At 41.1% G+C, this 23,428-nt stretch overlaps 1 protein-coding gene across 1 annotated transcript in view; it reads left to right on the top strand.

The window, feature by feature from the left end:
* The window catches only part of LOC121175778 (disintegrin and metalloproteinase domain-containing protein 12-like), a 63,659-nt gene that overhangs the window by 16,699 nt on the left and 23,532 nt on the right, over positions 1-23,428 (top strand). The window contains exons 4-6 of the mRNA XM_041029612.1: positions 14,414-14,492; positions 18,059-18,135; positions 19,326-19,512. Coding sequence (XP_040885546.1) covers positions 14,414-14,492; positions 18,059-18,135; positions 19,326-19,512 — 343 coding nt within the window. The remainder of the gene's footprint in view (positions 1-14,413; positions 14,493-18,058; positions 18,136-19,325; positions 19,513-23,428) is intronic.

Here is a 23,428-nt window from a genome sequence, read left to right as displayed (position 1 = left end):
TCCTTCCCCCAGTCATTAAGTCAGAAATAAAGCAAAATGAAAAGTCTTTTTCTCATTTGGACTTCAGGGTTTACTCAAATTAAACAGTTTAAAATGTGTTTACTACAGATTTGAATGTCTGGAATAACCACTTCATCATTTTTGCAGGATAACATTTCTGAGCATTATTCAGTGCACTTTCTACTCTCTACAGCTGCAGCTCTTTTCTTGATGGTCAGTTCTCGTACTCATTGATGCATTGTTGGACCAGTAAAACCAGTTTTAGGTGAAATCTGTTCGCTGATTAAAAAATTGTATTTCATGGCACACAACTTGCACACATCTTACGCAAGTTAGCTCTCCACTGGACTGGTTTAGGTGGAGATGCATTTTCTCAGTTTCAAATATTTCTCATTTTAAATGAGTGTAGGATTAGGTTTGAATCATATCTCTGATATGGTGAATGTCAGTAAGGTGAGTTAAAAAACTGGAATTAAAATTTTTAGACCAGTATCACAATCTTATATAACACACCAACATTACAAAGTACCAAGAATTAGATGCTTTCAAATCTAGTCCAAAATCAAGTTTTAAACTTTCAGCACTTTTTATGAATTGTGATTTCACCCCTTAACCAAGACTCAAAAATTGTCATTGTCCTTGAGAAGCACTATTCTGCAGTGCTGTGATGATTAACAAACGATCAGGATGCTCACATCCCCTCATTGTAGAGCTGGATTAAGAGCATGCGGATGAAGAAGAAGAGAAAGGAGAGGGGTTAGAAAGATTTAACTGGTGATCTGAAGTCTCCATCCACTAAGGTGTTAAAGCTTGAAATGCTGTAAGTGCTCTCCCTGCTATGCTCGTGTAATCACTATGGAGATGACATCTAATTACAGCCTTGCTCCTGATTATCTTATCTGTAGACAGCTGGTCACATCTCTGTCTCCTGTCAGAGCATAATTGGCTTGTCCTCTGACCTATTCGCAAAGCATTCCTATCATAAATAGAGATATATAGACAGGTAGATAGTGGGCGCATGAATCGTGGGCAGGCATGTACTGTACATTATAGTGAAAGTCGATGTGGAGAGGGCAGGAACAGCCCAGTCCACTCGCTAACCACCAGCATGAACAGACATACTCGCATAAACAGCATGAAGACGCACAAAACTTGGATATGCTGCATGCTTATACCAGTGTGTGTTTATTTACACATAAACTTTCTTTCATCAGCAAAATTCAAACACATGTGCGCACACCATGCTCTGAAATTCATTCAGAACCACCAAACCTTATTTCCCAGCGAAGGTTGCACTGAGGTTAACTCTAGCCTTTGTACCTTTCTTGTTACCCTTGTGGCTGCAAGGCCATGATATACTGTGATTCATTAGTTTCAAAGACAAGCCTTGGAATCGGGCTTGTCTCTGTCCAGAGCCTGCGCCTTTTAACTGCTTCCTTCAAAAGGGAATTTTTTTTGGAAGGAGCTTTCCTCTTTTGAATTACCTTCTCAGAAGCTCCAATTATTTTCCAGCTTAGAGCAGTAATTAATAAGGTGGATTCACCACTCCGTGTTCCTAATTAATTAGGAGGCACCCGGTAACACTGGAAAGCTCTAAGAATGGCTTGTCCCCTCCCTCAGGATGGAGAAGAGTGAGATGCAAATGCACGGTATCCTTTAAACCTCAGTTTTGCGTGTGTCCGTATAAATGCATTTTGTACTGGTCTGAAGCCGTTCATCCCAGCCTAACCTTTAAACTCACCACAAAGCCCAAAGTCTGAAAACAGTTTAAATATTTCACCTAATATCACTTTTCCAGGCCCTTCATTTGGCCATTTCTCCTCAGACAAAGCAGAAGAAAACACCCCAATAAGTACTTAAATTTAGAATGAATTCTTATGTTATAAATGAAGTAACACTTTGTGATGTGAGCGGCCTTTTTTAAGAAATCATCACTTTATCTATTTCATCACTTTCTTGAAATCGCAAAGGAAATCTGAAAATGCCTCAGTGGTGTATTTTTTATGTGGAGTTCCCCTACAGACAAGTTTTAAGACATATGAAAGTATTCCGTTTTGAATAATAATTTCTGAAATCCAGAGTCTATGAATATGCATATACTGTATGTAATGCTTCATCAAAAAGTCCAGTGTCAGTGTTTGTGCACTGGAGGCTTCAAGTTTCCACCACACACCTCTACAGGTTGTTTACACGACTGAGTCCCAACTAGTTATGATCTCAAAAAAATCTTGTACACACACATCTTATGCTCAGATTTAAGGTGAACGCAGAGAAACGTTGCCCCTTCAGTGGATTAATGTGAAAACTGTCTTCTTAGTGTCAAACTGTAAATCCATCCAGTGTAGTCACAATAAGCAAAACCCACTGTTTAGTGGAGGGGACTTTAAGCATAAAACTGAAGTGAACTGAGTGAATGTGTACAACTTGAGTTTGAGTCTCAGTGGCTTGTTAAAAAAAAAGACTTTGTGCCTGATAGTGGTCTTCCCCTCTCCTCTCTAAGCCTTTTTCCAGACAGACTACAGGGGTCTCGGGACTCCAGCTGGTAGATTTATTTCTCATCCTCACTCCCTTTACCACAAAGTACACATCCAACTGAAAGCTACAGTAAGCAGCAGTTTGTCTCTGGAGGACGAGACATCACTCACCTTCACCAAAGAGCTTAAGGATCCTGCAGATAATGATGTCCTTTCATGATACAGGTTGTTCTTGAGGTTTGGTGTGGCAGTATAGTGTAGATACCTTTAAAATGACAACAATGCAGTCGATTAAATTGCCAAAGTCAAATCATTCAGATCATGATTTTGATATAGTTAACTGGGGGTTTGGTGCCTTACTCACAGACACCCTGATGATAGCTGATGAGGGAGGGGGAGTAGTCTGTGTTTCCACGGCTGGGATCCAAACCTGCCTGTTTAAACATTAGCCTGCAACCAGCCTGTCAGAGGCCATAGGAGCTGAGATTTACTGGATGCTGCTGTGTAGGTAGTGCTCAGGATTTTAGAAACAAGAGCAGAAGACATGACAGCAAACTGAGACACAACTGCACAGCCCTCAGCCTGCTGTTTTCCACCTTTTGTATGAGTCATCCTCTGTCATATTATTATGGAGCTGGTGTGGAAGATTTTGGTGTTAAAGTAACAGCTCCAAGGCTGAACAATAACCCGTTTTATTTTACCAGTAAATGCCAGTCTCATTTTAAACAGGCGCATATGCGTCTTTTAGGATAAGATTGCATTAAAAGTTATGAATGGAGAGGGTTATGATGGTAGACTAGGCCTCGTGTTTCATTCTCATACCTTTATGTAACTTCTGTCTAACATTTAATAGAGCATAATGTAGGGGTTTATCCACAAGAACATTTATTGCAAGACTTTTCAACATATTCCAGACGGCTGATAAAAAGCAAGCACTCATTATTTTCTTTATTTCCAACTTCCATCCATCTTGTGAATGTGTTTAGAAAACTTCTTTTCTCCTTGACTATGAGCATGACCTCAGTATTTATCCATGTTTGTCTGCTCTTCACCCAACCACAGCTCAGTGAAACATATATGTAGTATTTAGATTGGATTAAGTTTTGAAAGTAAAGGGTCAAATCAGTGAAATTTCATTAAGCACTGGATTTGTGATCTGTAAATATATGACAACACTTTTCTATGTTCAGTAAACACTAGTGCAAGTGCAAGACTCATTTGATCATGAAAAGCCACAAATGACTAGAAATGCCCATGATGACACCCCACTGTGCAAATATAACATTATCAGAGGAGGAGTTTGTGGTACTAAAGTTAGTTTTAGCATCTGTTTGCCGAGGCCCTCTATCTTCATCTTTCCTTTGTATGCTCTTTCCCTCAGATTATCCGTCTTTCTGTTTTTCCCTGGCTCACAAGCTCTCCCTTTCACCTATTTAAGCAAACACTCTCCATAAATTCAAGTGAAATCTCATTTTCTCAAGGCTCTGGGGTGCCAAAGGGAATAAACAAAAGCAGCCATAGTTTTTGACTCTACGCCTGCTGACCATAAAGATAATCAGTCCAGCTTCACAGTCCTGGCTTCCATCCTCCCTCTGACAGACAGACAAATAGATTTGCCGCAGTAACAGTGTGAGTTAATGTCAGCAGGGAGGAAACTCTCGCTCTACTTGACCTCCTTCCTGTTCCCTCCGTTCTCACAGCCGACTGACCTTGGAATGACCAGTACTCCCTGTGTGGGGTCACTAACTGAGCGAAGAAGCCACGCGTGGTCATCAGTCAGACGGTCAGATTTGGGCTGAGGGAAGCCTGTCTCTTTCAGCTGATCTAGGAGATTTTTTTCCCCTTCTGTTGCCCTACACATGCTCGTGCAGAGCAGTGTCCTTGTGAAAAATGAATGCTGGATAGAAAGCAAAAACAGCATCCGCTCCAGTTGACTAGCACAGCAAAAAAACACCGGCAGCAGTTTCCCCTTCTTGCCCTAAAAGGCAGCATCTCTGCTGATGAACCTTTCCAAAAATTGTGATTTCATTTCTTTTGTGTTCCTGCTTTTGACTCATTTAAAACTTCAAATCTGTGTAAGACTCAATGGGAAACCTGTGTAGGAGTTAGAGTTCAGACGCCTCTTTCATCGCTAAATTTAGCTTAGTGATAAAAAGAAATGGTGCAGAGAAAGTCATGGACCTGGAGTACCGAGTCTTCCCCTGTCTCCGTGTCATTCAGAAAGCAGATGCTTTTCGCTTCCCAGGCCCCACACTGCTGAGAGATGGACACACAGGGAGTAGACGGAGGCAGAGGAAGGATGTGTGATGACTGGATTGGACTGTTTTTGCTTTGTCAGATGAGGTGTGAAGGCAGTGCCCCTGCTCTTCTGTCTACCTGCCTCCATGTCTCTCCCCCCTTTACTTATTTTCTTGCCGTCAGCAACTCCCGGCTGAGATATGGGACACGGCAGGGTCTCCATTGGTTGGCCCCTGTACTCCTCCTCACTCACTCTCACCTAATCCCTCCAGCACTGGGGACAGGAGTGAGCTGCCAACAACAATAGGAGCTGCCAAGGTTTGATAAAGAGGCTGTGGACTGCTTTGGGGTGCAGGGACCCTGTGGAATCGAGGCCTGAGTCCATGACACAGTTGCCTTAGAATCATCAACAGAGTTTGGTTTCTGAGCACAGAGGTCACCGGCAGTTTGTGAATGCACAGAGGATTAAGCAGGAAACTGCATTTGTTGACACATGATCTGAGAGAAAAGCTATAGCTCCTTCCTGAAAAGTAACAGGGTATTTATTTATTTATTTGGCAGGAGTAGATCCAGTTGTCTGATGTAGAAACATAGCTACTGCTATTAAGGATGCTGAGGTCCTTTGTATTTTTTTCTGCAATTTTGGGGGTTTTAGCAACGTTGATGGAGTTGAGAAGATATGGTAAGGCATGGGAAATAAAATTCATAGAAAATACAATTGAGTACTGAAGTAAATAGATAAAGTAGATAGTTGTCCATGCCTCATGACCTCAGAATTTCTATAAAACTGGTTATTGCCCTGGTCCAGCAATTGATTTTGTTGAAAATACCAATAAAAGTTAATAAATGGATGTTCTGTATCTGCATGCGAATCAGCCACGCTCACCTTTTGCTTCTGCTCGATTGGTCATCGATGCTGTAAAAATGAACAAGCCGCAGCTGTGTGCTCCATCTGCACGCGCTGATGTCTGACGTGATGTTTACAAACACTCTCCTAGAGAAAGCCAATAATGTTCCACTTCCTGGGTGCATCAGCTGAACAACAGGGGCTGTATTCCTTGAAGGAATCAGTGGAACATGGATGATCGACAAGCTAGTAGTGCATTATTGGGAAATCAATCACTAACCGTAGAAGCAGGGTGAAATGATGTTGGGAGCTGATTTAAGGAAGCGTGACATAACAGAATCTTTTGTCAGCATCCACTGCAGAAATTAGTTTTAATGTTTATTAACGCTGTGGGGTTAGAAAATGTATGGTATTGCTTAATTTAATACTTTATTGTCTTAGTGCAGGCCGTACCTGTAGCAAACGCATGAGGATTCTGACCTTGCACATTACACTAAAGATTCATTTCTCTTAAAATAATTCAATTGTTTTTGTTCTGTCTCCTAGAACTCTAATCTTATGTCCTTGTTCTGTCAGTCGTCTCCTTAAAGAACACAGGGTCAGGGTACGAAACCAAACCCCCACAATGCATCAAAATCAGCCTTTCACGAGAAGGTGGGAGGACATCTCCCTCACTGACACAATCAGAGGGGTGAAAGACATGAAGGGAGGGAGAGTAAATTTGTATTCAGTCCCTAATTGTTTGATTTCCCTGAGGGCGTGCAAGGCGGGGGAGAAGGGCAGGGGAAAAAAGGGGGAGGAGGGCGTACAAGTACAGACAGGTTTAATTAATTGAAACACTGATTTTTTTTTAATTTTTTTTTTTGTATGTGCATTTACCTTGTGCAAAGAATGATAGGCTTGATTGTTTGAAGTTCTCAAGTCGCTCATTAGTTCAACCATGAGGTTGCAGTGAATATAGATGCATGAGCTTTGGGCCTTGGGCCAGTTCTTTGCAAAGCATTTGAATTAATGGGAAAGCTCAGAGCTGTTGAATTAGCATGACCCGTCCTAAAAATGACTTTGCATTCACCCCCTCTCGGTACCTCCTCCCACCAGCCTTAACCCACATAATGATCTAAAACAAAACAAACAAACAAAGAAAAAAAAAAGAGATGTAGAATACAGAGAGAAATATGTGATGTAATTAATTGTTTTGAAGCTGCGCATGAAGCTTGTTGTTTCCACATGGAATGTATTCACAGAGGGGAATATAAATTAAATCTAGTAAATTTCCATCTGTGGGCTTTCAATATTTCCTGATTGGTCTACAGACTGGAAGACATGAATATCAACAAGTGTGCAAAGGGTTGGTTCAGCGAAATCACAAAAAAGAACAAACCCGGGTTTTGACATATGCACCTCTGAGATTTCTGTCTCGCCTCAGTTCCATGGAGGTGAATGAAATTTTGTTTGTGGTGGTCAAAATATTGTAAAATGTATAAAACACTGTTTAAAAAATGTTCTTCAACCCAACATTTATTATGAAACCATTTCTACAGTAGAAAGTAGTTCAACTGAAAATATTCGGGTGAACCAGCCCTTGAAAATTTTGTTTTAGAGTTTGCAAAATACTTCAGGAAAGCATTACAGTTCTGTAATGCCTTTTTGATTTTCCAATGCAGAATGCACCGAGCATTGAATAAGTAGTTTAGGAAATCAGGCGGGGAGTGTTGTGGTTTGCTGATAGTGTTGAAAGAAAAGAATGTGTTGCATGATCTATAAGCCATGAGCCTGTCCTGTGTGGAGCGCAAACACAATCCGCGTTGTGGAAACAGCACATGTGGTGATGCCTGCATGTGTACAAGCACGCACACACATGCTCCTACACAGACGCACATAAATCACACTGAGCTACCAGCACATGCAGTCGTTCCTGCACACGAGCAGGGACACACTCTCTCTTTCCACCTCTCCCACATCCCCACATGCACACACACAACCAGAGCTGGTCCTCAGGGAGATGAAGAGGCAGAGCAGAGGCACACTCTCTGCCACAGAGGAACAGAAGCCCCAGGGGCAGATAGGAGCAGAAAGCGGGATGAAGGATCTCCCCTCCAGTGATCCACAGCAACAAAGGCGATTTGAGAGACTGCTGCTTTGGCACCCGGTATAATTAGTTTCAGATAAAGATGTCACTGGCCCATACCACAAAAAAAGAAGAAGAGGAAAAAAAACTACCTGGGACCAAGTGCCAAGATTTTTGCATTTTTATTTGCTTTCCTGCCATTTAAATGTAATTGTTATCACTTGTTTAATTGCAAACATAAGGAATATTTAAGCCTCATATTCTACTTGACCTGAAGTGGAGCATTTAGAGTTCACACTGTGCAGATCAACTGCCTTTGATTAGTCACATGTGATTACTTTTCCCTTGCCCCTAGGGATCGGTGATATCATGAGCAATAAAATGACTGTTAATGTCTTTTTAGAAGAAATAAGAGAGGCTTGCCCTGCTGTAACCCGTGAGGGAGCGGAAGATTAAGATTTGCAGGGTGATCGTTGTCATAGACACCATTTGTCCCATTTGGCATGTGCATGCATGCCTTTGGGTGACAGACGCTCTGGTGTAAGCAGAACACATGAGAGCCAGATGTGACTTGATGTCACATGTCGACAAGTGACGACAGGCAAAGAAACAAAAGACGGATTGAACAGCAGACTCAAAGTTGTACTTTTCTTGTAGTTATTCTGTTTTTCTAGTTGTACTTTTTAGATTCTCACAACATGCATCTAAATAGATATAAGTCATACAACAAATGAGAAATTAAATAAACACGGGATTTTGGTATTTTATTCCATTTTCACTGGAATGATTAAACTGTGTCACTCCACACTTAACTGTGGTGCAGTGACAAAGTGTTCCCATAATATGGTGAGCGATAGAAAACGAGTCCTCAAATGACACGTTTGTCTGTGCCTTCCAAGCCCATTACCCATATAACCATTCCAAAAAGTACTCATGAACATTTCCTGGTTTTTCCCCGCTATGGTAGAAATCTCATTAAGTTAAGGCAACTGAAAGCGCTTGGTTAAGATTGTGGTCATGGTTATCAGCCACTATCCACTCTGACTTTCTGCCCAAGAGCTTTTGTGGCGGCACAACAGTTTCTCCCCACATTTACCTTTTCTGCTTGGAGAGCCATTATTCTCACAATGGTAAGAGCTTGCTTGATGGAAAACAATACCCATAAGTCTCTCTAACCATTTGAACAACCAGTTCTGTGTGAGGACAGACTTCTGATATGTATGTATGTCCACACTAGGTGATTCCTGGAGACGTGAAGTTGCTAACAGCACATCTGTTTCCTCTCTGGGCTTTCTCTATTATATATATATATTCTTTTTTGCACTCAATGAAATTACAATATTTAAGAATGTATATAATCTATTTCTTGATACTAACCAACAGACTTGTGTATCTCAGCATAGTCTACATCTTTATCTTCACACTTTATCAAAGATTAGTGTTGCATTTCTGTCCTAATTCCAATTATCTTATCCATTGTTGGGGTGGTATTCATCATCTCGTCTCTGTAATTGGGATCCTGTGGAGTCATCCATCACGCAGACATTGCACAGAGATGACACTTTATTGATTTCACGGGGCATGCCTGGGCTTAACCACATCAATCTCTAGGTGACAGTCACTGCAATAATTGCGTGCCACTACTGCTAATGGCTATTCTGTCTGACCATCCCTCCGACCAATTAAGCACTCTGGGATGCCACACAGGTGTAAAGAATCGTAATGAGGCTGTTATGATGAGTTGAACTGGGCCTGTGTTTTTTGGTGTAAAATAAACATGACAACCTTTTAGTTTTGCAGTTTTTGTGTTTTTGCCCCGTCACCTTTGCTGTTGGACTGAAGGTTGACCTTAGAGCCAAGGGTGCCACGACGCTGCATGTTAGATTGCTACTGAACATGGCAGCTCATATAAGTGAAGTCAAAACCATCTGCCTTGACTTTTGTTACTCCTTTTTTTTTTTTTTTTTTTTTTTTCGCCCTCCTTCTTGAGCAGAAATCATTGGCTAGCATGCTCTAACGGGTCTGTTCATGACATGCTTCGTGAAGACTGGGAGTTGCATTGAGCTAAGGGTAAGCAGGGGGAATTCTGCTTCTCTGCTCTACTTGGCACTGGCCTGCAACACTGCCTGATGTCAGTCAGATGACAGCCAGGAAGACTGGCCCTCTTCCCTTGCTCCTGGAAAAAAATGTTTCTAACACTCAGACAAGGTTTTTTTGGCTTGGAGTTTTTGTACTAATGTAGGTTTTCATGCACATGATCCTACTTTTTCCCCACTTTTTTCAAGTGAGGCTGGGTTCTTGCCACTTGCCACATAAAAGCAGAGGGGACATTATTACTACCACATTGCCTCACGAGTCTCTCAGTTGAAACGTAATGTACTAATCGGAGATCCTAGATTAGGTTTTACGAGAAACGTATTTCTTTGATGATGATTTCATCTACTCTAAATGTTTATATTTACATCTGTTCTAAATAACCTTCAGTTACAGAACAGGGCTCACAAGTGCTAGAAAGCTACGAGCTCTCCAAAGGCCTAATGTCTAGATTCTCATTTATCACAGTTAACTCTAGGATTTGTCCAGAAGTCCCTGATTAGGTTGTCTGAATTTAATGAGACACATCGGAGTCTGTGACTGGGAAATCACTGAACATTGATCCACCTTGTACTCCAGCAATGGTAATAAAGTCTAAGGTGTCAATGTTCTGGTCATAACAAGTCAGTTAAGGCTATTCATATTGGTAACCAAAAGAAGAAGTTGCTGTACTTTTTAAACTGCTTCTGATTGTCACAGAATGTGTAAGTGCTATCCTTTTCTTTGCTCAGTTAAGCTCACAGTCTAGTTGGATGCCTTATCAAGAGAACAGGGAGTGAAGTTGAGAAGCCATTATTGACTTTTGACCAAAAAATTATCTATTGTATATTCTGCCAAACAGATCTATGCTGCCCACTGCATAGGCACTCTACAGTGTTTTTTCCCCCACACTTTTGTATTTGTAGTTAAAGCACCTGACAACAGTTTTGCAGGGAACACTTTCTTTCTCACAGTAAAGTTTGTCTTCCTTGTCTTGGCCTGTAGTCATATAATCAATTGAGTGCTTGGTTGTTCTTCCAAGATTTGATCAAAAGTGTCCCAAGCAGTTTGAATTCTCCTTTCTCCCATGGAAAATGTGTTTTTGCAGCATGTGCTTGACTTCGGCTCAGCTCTCCTTACGTCTGTATGGTTCTGTGTTTGGTTATTGCCATAATTGCAACACAAGTTTTTAGCACATGACTACATGTGCAATCCTGTGTCATAATCATTAAGAAAAAAATTACATTAGTATATAATCCTTCAACAATCGTGCTGAAGAATTCTTTCTTCCTGATGCCTTGCCTGGTGGAATGTTTGACATTCAGTCAGGACCTTTCTTTCTAGGTCATATGCAGCGCTAACCTACAAAGGAAACCTCCCTTTTGCTGTTGATTGATTGGGCTCTAACTCCAATTCATCAAGCCTGTAGCAATTAATACATCTCACACACCTCTCCATTTACTCTCCTTGCATACAAGCAAAACAAACAATGAAGAAACGCGTAACAGAAAGATGGAATTTGCTGATAAATCACCAAAGAGATTAACTTTTCAAGCTTAGCATGGTCATATTTTCTCAGTTGGAACATACACAGCAGGGAACGTGTTGGAGTTGTTTGGAATGACATTTATTTTTGAATGTGAATCAATTCCATTTAGATAAGACACTGCGTAAATACTGGTGTTCTTTCTCTACACAAAGGCAGACAGAAGAGGCTGACAATGTTGAAGAGATACAACAGAAAAATATGATAATTTAATGCAGAAAGAACAGAAGTGACATTTAGTTGCTGGCATTCAGGATTAGCTTGAAGTGACTTCATTGTCTTTCTGTCTGCATTGTCAAATCTACTGACAGGCAAATCAGACTCTTTTCCTAATATTTTCTTTCAAAAGTTATTTTGTTTTCGTTTTTTTTTTCAGCCTGTAGACAGCGTGACAAGATGTAAACATAACAGCTGTAATTATGGGTATTTCACCTGTCTAACTGATGCAGGGAAGTATTAAGACAAGTTCATGCAGCAGTAGCACAAATCTCAGTGATATTTACCTCGTGTTGTGTCACACTTGCAGTTATTGCGGTTGTTCAGGTGTCATACTGCTGACACTCTGGGGAGGTTTGGTGGCATTAACAGCCTGAATGTGGCATCTTGCTGTTGACTCATGGTTCCTCTTACTGATACCGACTCCCTGTCAGTCAGACGAAGCCTTGCTGCCGGCGCGTCCTGTGGGTAATGCATTTTAAATGGGGGAGGGGCACGACCCCCGTCCACTTCCTTCCCACGCCTCATTAACTTCCCACTGATTGATAAACAGTGAGCTGCCGCTGCCATGCGGGCCGGGTGACTGGTGGAATTAGACACATGATATAGTTGGCTGGGGGTTCATCACTCGGCAGGGAAAGTATTTCTGCATGTTGTTAACTCAGTGTTGCAAATAGCATTCACGGTGTTCTGCTGAATGTTTTCTTGTGTGTGTGTTGTGCAGATTGCAGTTCTCATTTGGTGGTTATCATCTTCTACTCCAGGATTGATTTACAGTTTTTCATGTCTGTCTTAAAGCAACATCCAGGCGCTCATCTGAATATTGTTTTACTTGCATAATGCTTTCCTCATTAAAGCTCAAATGTTTACCACAGTTGCCAGGAAACCCCTAATCCTTAGAACCCAGGAGTGAGTGAGTTTCCAGCATAGGAATTAGTGACAAGCCCAAAGTCATTTACAAATCCAGTGGGTCACTAAGTTTGTGCATATACATATATTCCAACCAAAGAATTGCACTGACAAACATCTCTTTTAGCACTCCTGGCCTCTCATTTACTACAGATGGTCCACCTGTAACTAGAGCAGTCATCTGTTTTCATACAGACATGGTCTTATTTTTCTCTATTCTCTCAGTCTTATTTTTGGTACTAATACTGCTACACAGTATGTGGAAATTTAGAGACCATCTGCATATGTTGCAACGAAGGAAACAACTTTTGGTTCTCTTTCTCTACCGTTGCAAACAAAGCAAGAATGCCAGTAACTGGAAAAAGTGTCCCTGTTGGCCATTTTGTAGATGAACCAATTTTGGATTTGAACTAAAATACCAGTGTAGAAGCGATGTGACAGAGATTTGAGACTTCATTCTGCATTACATGGAACCGATCTATGCCTAAATGAAGTTGAGCGAGGTCTGTTTTGAAAACCCTCCTTGCTGGTGCATTCAAGGATACTCTGACATTTGAGAGTGTCTGCTGAAGTGAAAAGAAACCAAGGGGTACCTCAAAAGCAGGAAATGTGTTCTCCCTGTTAAACAGACTGGTGACATTAGCTAATTTCTTTGTCGTAATCCATTAAGATTTGACCAGATACCCTGCAATGACATTGGTTTGATCCCTGCAACAACTGAGTGTCCTTGAGCAAGACCCTAACCCCCTGCATGATCATTCATTGAAAGTCACACTAAAAACTAACATATGGATGACACATGGTTGTCTGCAACATGTTCTTCTATACCCACACTCTCCCAGAGTGTTGCAAACAAGCAGTGAGGCAGACACACACACACACACACACTCACCACAATGGACTGTCTGTTGTGGGCAGATGTTGAGGTTGTGTGTCCGACTGAGAGCGCAGACCTAATTAAGACTGAAGAAACACATCATTTTATTTGGCTCTCTCCACTCTTTGGCCTCGCTTTGATCCAATGATTATTACCAGCTCTTTGGCTCTGTAGAGGAGTAGAGGGCGGGGAAGCATTGTGTCTCATGCTGACAGCTCCCAAACAAAACAACCCCCCTTCCTGGGTTGTTACAGCTGACACTCCCAGCTGGGTTGTCAGCAGTGAGGTCAGTAAGAGAATCCAGCTGCCTGCTGAGGTTTGTTCCTCTGCTGAGGATTAGCACCAGCCAACCTTCTGCTGGTATCCTGCAGTGTAATACTGTACATGCGTTCACTGTATGTACAGCACATAAAGACACACGCTACAAATCACACACAAATACTGTACATATGCTCATGCTGTGATCATCAACCCAAGAGGGTTCCACATCCTTTTTTGGATCTCAGCTTACTTGTTGTTGTGTCAGCAGTCTTACATGGTCTTGACCATGTAGAACACTGGAAAGGAATTGTAAGAGCAGCGAGAGAGAGCAGTTCAAAATCCTTCTGTTTGTCCACAGTAGATATTTGCTATCTTGATTTATTGTGCTTTCTAGATATAAACTGTAAATGGATCACTTGGTAACCTCAGAGAGTCATAGTGTTATTGATTCCCAACTGTAACTAAAAATGATTTCTTCACTTTATTCCTGTCAACATAATCTCCCCATTCCCAGTTTTATCAGATCATACTGTTGTGTTCATTCACTCATTACTTGTTGCTGTCTGCAATGTATAAGCTAATTACCGTTCTACCGTATCTCATGGAATGAGTTATGGATTGATATCGAATGCTTCTTCATGGTGCATGCGTGTGGCGTGAAATTGGTTTAATAGAATACGTCACAGCAGCCTTTTTATCCATTCTCTTTTCTCAATGCCTACAGCTGCTCAGTTCAATTTATGCTCTCCCAGAGCAGGGTTAAATTTTAAATCACATCAGACTGTTTATCTTTCATGCAGGCCTGGCACTGGTGGAATGGCTTAAGACACTGTGATTGATTTTTTCGGATAAAGCACCTTAGGGTCACTTCTGAGTGTTTGTTGTCTTTGTTTATCCTTTCTAGGGGGCTGTTTGCAAGTAACTATACAGAAACCCATTACCTGGAAGATGGCAGCACCGTCACAGGCTCTCACAACTTCACGGTATGCTTTAAACAACTTTTTATTTTCTGTTTTTTTTTTTTTTTTTTAAATCAAAGCTGACACAATAAACTTATGATCTTGTATCTGTGATATTTTCTTCTTTATCACCCACCCAGCAGCTTTTATGACTGTTGACCTTTTATGGAACTTGTCTTCTTGTCGGGTTGTGCTTCATTGTGCTTCTATTAGGGTCAGTGAGGAAGTAAGGAAAAATTGATGTTGCAGTTAGACCCACTTTTAAACCCCCTGGAACTGGGCAGTCTTGCACATAAAGAAACCTGTGTAGGTGAGTGGGCCCATTTTCGTTCTCTGCCAGCAGATTCATATTTGATGAAATAAAAGGTGGACAGAGGTCAGAGAACAGACTCGGCTTTAGGGAACAGCTCAAGTCTTTTATAATGGATAAGCTTAAAACCATCCCAAAAAATGGTTTGTTACGTGGGTCTGCAAGAAAATATTGAATTAGTGAACATCTAAGTGCACTTCAGAAGAAACATTCAGCACCTATCATTGTACTTTATGAGCCCTGTACTTGTTAAAAAGAGATTGCACTTTCTATCTAAACTACATCTGTTAAGTCTGTCAGATGACTTGTAATTTTTCACTAACTCTGACTCTAAATCAAGGCAGCATAGCTTTTGACCACAGCCCCAACAGGGTGCAGGGTAATCTTTTTATTTTATCTTTTTTTTTTGTTGTTTTTGAGTTAATTACTAAATAAATTGTACTTCCTGCATTGTGTTTTTCCAGCCGCTGGAGTTTGAGATGTGGGTTTCTTCCAATTTCTTGTGATTTGCGTCGCTATTGTGATTCTGAAGACTGTAAATGAATATTTCTCATCGTCATTAAGCTTCACAAAAAATGTTCTGCTTTCAGAGAGAGAGGGTCTTTGAAAACATCCTGCATGGATCCATAAATATCCTTCTCTTGAAGGATGTTTATTTTGGTTCAGAAACAGCGAGACTATTAGGCCACTACATATGCGGTATACTGTAATGAATGACTATGATGTGGCTGGATCATGTGGAACAGTTTCTATGCCCCAGAGCCTCCACCTGCTTGCCTGATTTCAGGGATATGATTATCTGCAGTTTGGAAAGCAATTAACATCTAATTTTTGTTCAGATAACCAGAAAGGATAATAATAGACAGCCTGTGAGGTCTGTGTACAAAATGCGTGGCCTACTTATGGCTGAAATCCACAAAAGAAGAGATTAATGTAATTCAATAATGGCCAACCCACACAGTAAAATGAACAATATTTTCCACATGAGACTGCTGTGAGAACGGAGCTGGACCATCAGTGGCTGGGCTCGGCCAGCTCATCAGAATTGCTGCCATTCCAGAGCATTAAGACAATGAAGAAGTTGTAGCAGGTCAGGTCAGGGTGGACTCTGGTATCCTGAGACTCCAGAACTAAGATATCTAGCACATGGCTTGAAATGATAGTTAGATGGATGGATGGATAAATGTGGGGCTACAACTAACGGGTGTATTCATTATCGAGAATAACCGATTAATCAAAAAGACTAAAAAACATTTTTGAGAATAATGAAAAATCCAAGAAAAAGCCATTGTATTGCTTGTTTTGTTTGCTTAACAGCCCAGAATATCCAGAATGCAAATTATTTAAAATAGAGTAAAGCAGTAAACCTGTTTACTAGTGTTTACATCAAATGAGTTCCTAGCGACTTTGTGCCGAGCAGCACATTTGATTAGTTGACTAATGAATTCTGCACGAGATGGATGGGTAGCTTAAAAGTTGGATGGATGCACCAAAGGATCGCTGCCAGTAACCTGTATCTACCTGCTGCATGTCTTACCAGCTTGGAAACTAATGGACATCTTTCAACCTCCAGCCCTCCTCTCATTCCTCTCTCATGACCACAGCCAGCTCTTCATGGGAGGGTCTGTTTCCTGGAAACAACCAGATCTTGAGAGACTGATCCATACTTAATTTATTTGTCCTGTCGGCAGGGAGGAGACTGATATAGTGATCTGGGCAAGGGATGTAGAGGGTTCAGTTGTGTGTCAAAGGCAAGGTACTGCTGGGAGTGACTTCAGTATGAGTCAGCCCTCCCTCGGTTCCCCCTGTCTGTTTTACATCCTCTCCCTTTCTCACTAAATCCGTCCTCATATAATACAATAAATGAGTGCCATGTGCTGAAACAAAAGCCATCTATTGGGAATATGCATCACTAGCTTGGGTATTATAGAGTTAACCTGGAACAATAAATGCATAGTTATGATAAGAATTTTCACACCTGGGTTGCCTCCCACAATAACCTTGGTATTAATTATTCATCTTCTTTCAGACCTGAAGGCGTGAGCACTTTCTTATTTCTTTCACCAAAAACCTTCTATTCCTAAGGTTTTTGGTGTCTATTCCTATCCCTTATATCGATGCATCACAGTCATGATCTCATCAAAGAAACATGAGGTGGTAGCATTAACTCAGTGTAATATAAGCAGCCCACCTCCTCCCCACTACACTAAAATTTCATATTTCATGTAATGGGTTGCCCTGCCTTTGCACGTTTTTACCTCGCTATAATGGATTGTCCTCTTTCTGTATACCTCTAGGTGGAGATATGGAAAGTGGCTAAATAGGTGAAGGCTTTCAAAGTTTTGGCTCCACTTCTTGGATGTCCACTGAACAGTGTCCTCTAAGTGTTTTATTCAGCTAAATAGCAAAGATGTTATATGACTAACAAAAGCCAAATTTTCTCTTTTTAAGTTTGGAGCAGGTTTCAGAAAATGCTATTGAACCTCATCCTTATTTGGGTGGTAAGACTGAGAGGCACTATGTACCAGTGCTGCTTTAACTAGCTCATGTCAGAAGTGAGAGAACATTAATTGGATTATCATGGTTTTATTGCAGAATTACTGTGAATACATACTGTGATACGAGATTAAGCAAGGATTCCCTTTAATACCAGAAACACGTGCAGACCCTGAACATGCAAAATCAGCAGCCTCTGGAGTTTAGCCATGGTGAAGGAGGCTGGACACTGAAATTTACTGCCTGCACTCTATATTTAGAAGCAGTCAAAGAGGGATGGAAAACTCACATTTCCTTGTTTTTGAGAACAGGGTGGCAGAGGGGCCGCTGGTCAGACCTCACCTGAGCGAGGTTGTCTAACTGTAGCAGAAAGGCTGTTTTTACTCCAAACCAGACACTTCCTCCCCGCCCTCTCGCTGCCAGACCTGGCTCAATAAACATGGGTTTATTTCACTTTTTGTACTCCCTGCTACAGCTTGACAGGTGGTCCATGAGAGTGGGTACCTGGGAATGCAGGAGCAAGCAAAGAATGTGCTTGGAAATGTGAAACTCGCACAGATTTCAGCCATCATCAGCCGGTGGTGATGAGTGGGAATGGCTCCCGCTAACCCTGCAAAAGGCTATTCCCCCAGAGTTAATTTGCTCGTATTTCACAGCTATCAGCTGGGACTGGTGTTGCTTGAACTGTGCTTAAACCTAAACACGTTTTTTTTTCTTCACATTAGTTCCATTACTCCTGTCTTGAATTTTAAATCTCAAAGTATTTTTGTTTGTGTTTCCTCAGGCAAACTGCTACTACCATGGTGAAGTGAAGGGTCATGTCGACTCGGACGTCAGCCTCAGTACCTGTGCTGGGGTTAAGTAAGTATAAGTTCATTTTTTCATTTGTGGTGTGCCAATGGCTCTCTAATACTTTAGTGATAAACTACAGAAGCAGCCAGAAAGCCTTTGTTTCACTAAGTCTGAGAAGCAAATGAGAAATCAAGATACAAGTCTTTGTTTGGTGTCTAAATGTTGACCATTAAAATGACAGCTTTTACATAGTTGATTTCTTTTGAGGCACAGACCTAATAACTACATATTCACAGTATGAAAGATCTACTTGGCACTGTCTTAATTATTTTTATTGTTATAGGATTTTACCAAGTAAACTTGAGACTTGAATGTTTTTGCTTTAGAGTCTCAAATGAGTCAAACTTCACTGCAGTCGAGTCCAAGTCAGTCATCATTGTCTCAGATGGCTACCACACTGTATGTCAGCTGAGATGACACCCTGTGTATACTGTTGAAACAGTAGTGTAGCAGTACACTCGACATATTGTAAGGCTTTAGATAAGTGAGGAGCTTCAGTGTTGGAAACTGAGTTTACAGATGTCAAACAGGAGTGATGATTGCAGTAATATCACTGGACACCATCAGGAATGTTTTCACAAACCAGACGAATGTTTGTGCACCCTCTGCAGAGTGAATCGCCCGATTGTGAAGCCCTCACTATTGACCTTGGTCTTGATATTTATTTACTTCAGTATTTCTGTAAACTGCACAACGACATATGCACATAACTTTTTTTTTGACAGAGCAACACATCACTTGGCCTTCTCACTAAGACAAATAGTATTTGGTTTGGGTTGGCAGTGCTTAATCTTATGGGGGAGTTTAGTGTGGGTTCATGTAGCTGTGAATATTGTGCAAGGTTTGTGAGAATCTCAGAGTTTATTCAGACTCAGTGGATGAGGATGTCACTTTAAATCACAGAGTCCACCGTTAAATCATGAGAAAACTTTAAGAAAGAGGAAACTATGGCCACAACAATGGGAAAACTAAGAGATATTACTACTCTTTTAGTAGAATGTCTGCCAGTTGATCATCAGTGCTAATTCAAGTGGAAGCCACTATTTTTACACTGCGTGACACTGACTGAAGAGAGCACTCATCACTAATTATGTGTCATTATTTCTGGTTATATTAGGATTTTACACATAAATCAAGATGACCTTCATAACCTCTAACCTCTGAGAAATTTATCCATTCACTTCTTCCTCTCTCTGCAGGGGTTTCATATCTCTTGAAGGCAAATCCTATGTACTGGAACCATCTGCTGATCACTCTGATGGGACTCACTGGATCTACACAGCTGAACACCTCAATTTTGCTCCAGGCACCTGTGGCCACGATTTCAACATATCTTATCCCATTGAACATGCAGACAGCAGTCCATTCAGGGCTTTCAGCACAAGGGTAAGGATTAGTAAGCTGTACGCAATTTTACCTCCAGCTACAAGTAAATTGTGTCTGTACTGACAATGTGATTTGCAAGAATCTACCTTCAAGATTACATACATCATTTCCATGCAGACAGTAGAGAGATGACAGGAAATTAGGAAAATGAGAGATGGGGAGTCGCATGCAGCAAAGGTCCCTGGGCTGGACTTGAACCATTGAAGTTTTGGCTCATGGAAGGCGTCTTAAGCCCTTGGCCACCAGAGCACTCGCTGTTTTTCTTTTTTTAATAAATCACCAACATTTGCGACTGAAATGCAAGGTTCTTCTAACACTCTTAGAGTAATCACTATATGTAAGTGAGCAAATTAATGATTTGCTATCGATCACAAACAGTTCACTGTAAGTATATTAATAATGTGGTCAAAATTTCAGTTTGCCCAGTAATTTGGTTTATGACTAAATATTTGCAAAACTAATGACGTCCCATCAGCATTTGCTGTACACTTAGTGCAGTGCAGTGTTGAGTACAGGCGTGATGGATGGATAAATGGATGGTGATAAGGTGTTTCTGTCTGTTATTTTTTCTACCCAAAGGATCCTGTGATGTTGGCATTTTTAAGCATTAATATACCTGACTAAATTAAAGCTTTCAACACGCATTTTCTGTTAAGTACTAATTTATCACTTTAGCTTGTCTTTGTGTTTGTCACTCAGATGTTTCAGCTGGTGCTTTAATCGCACTGTGCTCTGAATAGGCCAGAGTGAAAAATGTTCAAACCACTTGGTTGTCAATTTAGAAAATGTGCTACTGTAGTTGATATTTCTTATTGTGATCTGTATTGGATTGTGACTGCACAGGGTCTGAAAGATCGCTCACCTCAAACCTCTTTAAAAATATCATTTGCAATGTAGATATTGGTAAGTGGCCTGCCATATCTTTTAGAAGCTACTACTTGTTGAATTATTCACTCATAGCCTCCATCTGATCTGACGGTGTCCATTAGTGATCTGGTGTGTATGGAGAGCGGGGGTTGATAAACGCCTGTGGAAAGTACATTGACTGTTAAGTGGCGAGATTTGCTCTGAATGCAAGATCAGACTGCAGGCTTGTAGATCATGCTCCAGCTGGACCCGTCCATCCAGAATTAAACAGATTGCTCTTGAGAAACCCCGCCCCATCCCACACACTGCACTCAACCTGTAACAACCTCACTGATCATAGGGATAAATCATAAGGGCCATGGGACCTGGGAGTCTCTATCCTCAGAGGAATTGGGCTTTAAAGATGATGAGTTCTGATAAGAGGGAAACACAGACTCCACTGATCTCTATCTGACTGGTGAGGGATGGCAGGAGAGGACGAACACATGTGATTAACAGGTTGATACGAAGAGTCAGAGATAGGTGGTGTCAAAGATGAAACAGCTGTTCCAGAACTCAAAGGGAGGGTAAACACACGTATCATAATTGTGATGCAGCACCAGTGTGAGGGACTTTCCACTTAAAATGAATTTTTATGTTTTGCAAATGTTTAATCATGTCATTAAGGGCATACTGAGGTTGAGTGTGTTTTTGGGAAACAGGCCAAACACATGGCTGTTCTGGCTAAAACATCATGTCCTTTCACATTATTAGTTTTTATTTATTCATGAAGTAATAGGGGTGTTTCTGATGTTTTATGGTACTGTTTGATTCCTGTTGATGATTATAATGTTGGCTTCCGTGGCAACTATTGTCTTTGATGTTAAGAAGGCTGGAAAGATTCAGCAGACACAAACAAATCATGACAAAAGTACAATGCAGAAGTTCTCACCTGAAAGAAACACGGGGGGAATAAGATAACAAAAGAACATGAGAAAGGAGAAAGAGGTTTTTTTTTTCAGTGTATTGTGATATGTTGTATCTGATCACAGTGTTCCTTTTCATTTGTTTAAACAAATATGTCCCTTCCCCACCTAACACAGCAAGAGATGTCAGAGTTAGAAGGGAAAACATCTCTGCTAAGTGAAGACAGATGTGGTTTATAAGGGAGGTGGTCAAACATGGTTATCCCAAAGGTGATCAGAAAAGTGAAAACAGATAAGATAGTAAGGATATTTTCAAAAAGCTGTTGCTCACTTGTAACCAGCGATGCTCGAGGTCCTGTTAGTAGCAAAGAAAAGGCAAACTAAAAAGTGAGAATATAAAGTCAGACTTACTGGACTTGGTGGCATGTACATGCGAGCTCACCTCAGCTTGTTACACAGGGGCACCGAGGTGTGTTGCTGTTTTGATAAGCTGCGATGTGCCCTGCTTGAGGGTCTAAAGATAGAGAGGCGTGTTGGCAGAGTGCCCCTGGATGATGAGAGTCAGATGGGGTAGTGAAGGGTACAGAGATATGATGGCTAGCTGACAGGAACGGCACATCAACTACACGAGTTCCTGCAAATCTCTATTGTCACAAGATAAAAATGTGCCTGTCCGAGACGTCAAACCGAAACATAACATGCAGTGGGGTTTCGAGAGTGACTTGTCTTCCATGGCTGAAACAGAATGGTGGGGTAGAACACCTCACCACATAAAATGTTGTGTGTTGTATGTGGTGAAGAGAATCTAATCACAAATCTTCGTTAGTCAGTTTTCATCCACACCTGAGCTACCCCCATGTGTTTCATGAAGATGTGGTTGAAAGCTCTGAGTCTTGTAAGCTGGCCTTTGTTCTTAAATTCTCCTTGCCATATAAATTATATAAATTCTAAGATAAAAATGAAAAACACCAGCTTCTGTCTTCACCTTCTCTGATACTCAAACAGGAGTGGTGTGGAAAACATAAACTTAGGGAAGAAGAGGAAGAATATTTTGCTCCTTTTGTGCCATTAATCTGAAAGTGAAGCTTTAAATGTTTAGGGGGATTGTTAAAATATTTCTATTTTATATTAGACATTAATTGTAAATTTCTTTAATATGCATGTATTTAATTGGATTCCATCTTCCAGTGTTTTTTTTTTTTTTCAGTTTTATGAGTTAAAGGTGTAAAAAAAAAATTGTGTGTTGTGTTAAATTCACACCTATATCTCTACCTCTTTGGATTCTATTCAAGAACAGGGACACTCTTCACTCTCCTCTCCAGTGGCCTCCTAGAGACTTTGTAATCACCATAGGGTGCATTTAGAGCACACTTGCCCATCCTGGCTTATCTATGGAGGAGGCAGATAAGAGCAGAGAGGATCCAGGCTGCCAGGCCAGCAAGGATAAAGAGGCTCAGATTGAAAGAAGGCCACGGTGTGAAGGCAGAACACTTAGCCAGCAGGATAGTATAGGATCTGCGAGAGTGTGAGTGGAAAGAGCGAGCCTGTGTGCAAGTGTGTGCAGGTGAGACAGGCTCTAGCTCAAAAGTGAGTTGCTTGCCTGTTCAGAAGAGGTTGGACTGTGACAGTCTTTGACGCTGCACACCATGGGAGATTAATGTACAACAAATAAGACCTTTAAAAGTTTTTAAAGCTCTCAATTTCCAGTGTGAACCAGTTTACTTCTGCTTGGACATATGCTCACTAGTGCTGGTTGAACTACACGCCCTTTGAATTTTGAGATAAAAGCAGACGGTGCAAGTATTTTATATATACTGTGTGCCAACAGTGCCGACACCATTGTCCAAAACAATGATTTATTAGTTAATAAGCTGGTTCCTGTAGAGTGTTATCACAGGTTTATGTGACCTTAGCGGCTCTTATTGGGTCAGACTCAAAGAGTAGCTGATTGCTTTGTGCTGATTCTCACTCCTGCCGCCTTTTGTGTAGAGTGTAGTTCAGGTAAAAAGCCATTTTGAGTGGCCACCTGCTAAATTTAGGCTGCTCTTTCCAGAAAGCTGCGGTTAAGTGCATCCCCCTAATGTCCTTCCTCTTCTCTCCTCTCTTCTCTTCCTCCTCCCTTCTTTTCATTTCTCGGTTTATCA

Source organism: Toxotes jaculatrix, chromosome 21, assembly GCF_017976425.1.
Source record: "Toxotes jaculatrix isolate fToxJac2 chromosome 21, fToxJac2.pri, whole genome shotgun sequence".
Lineage (NCBI taxonomy): Eukaryota > Metazoa > Chordata > Actinopteri > Toxotidae > Toxotes > Toxotes jaculatrix.
This window is presented reverse-complemented; position numbering and strand designations above follow the sequence as displayed.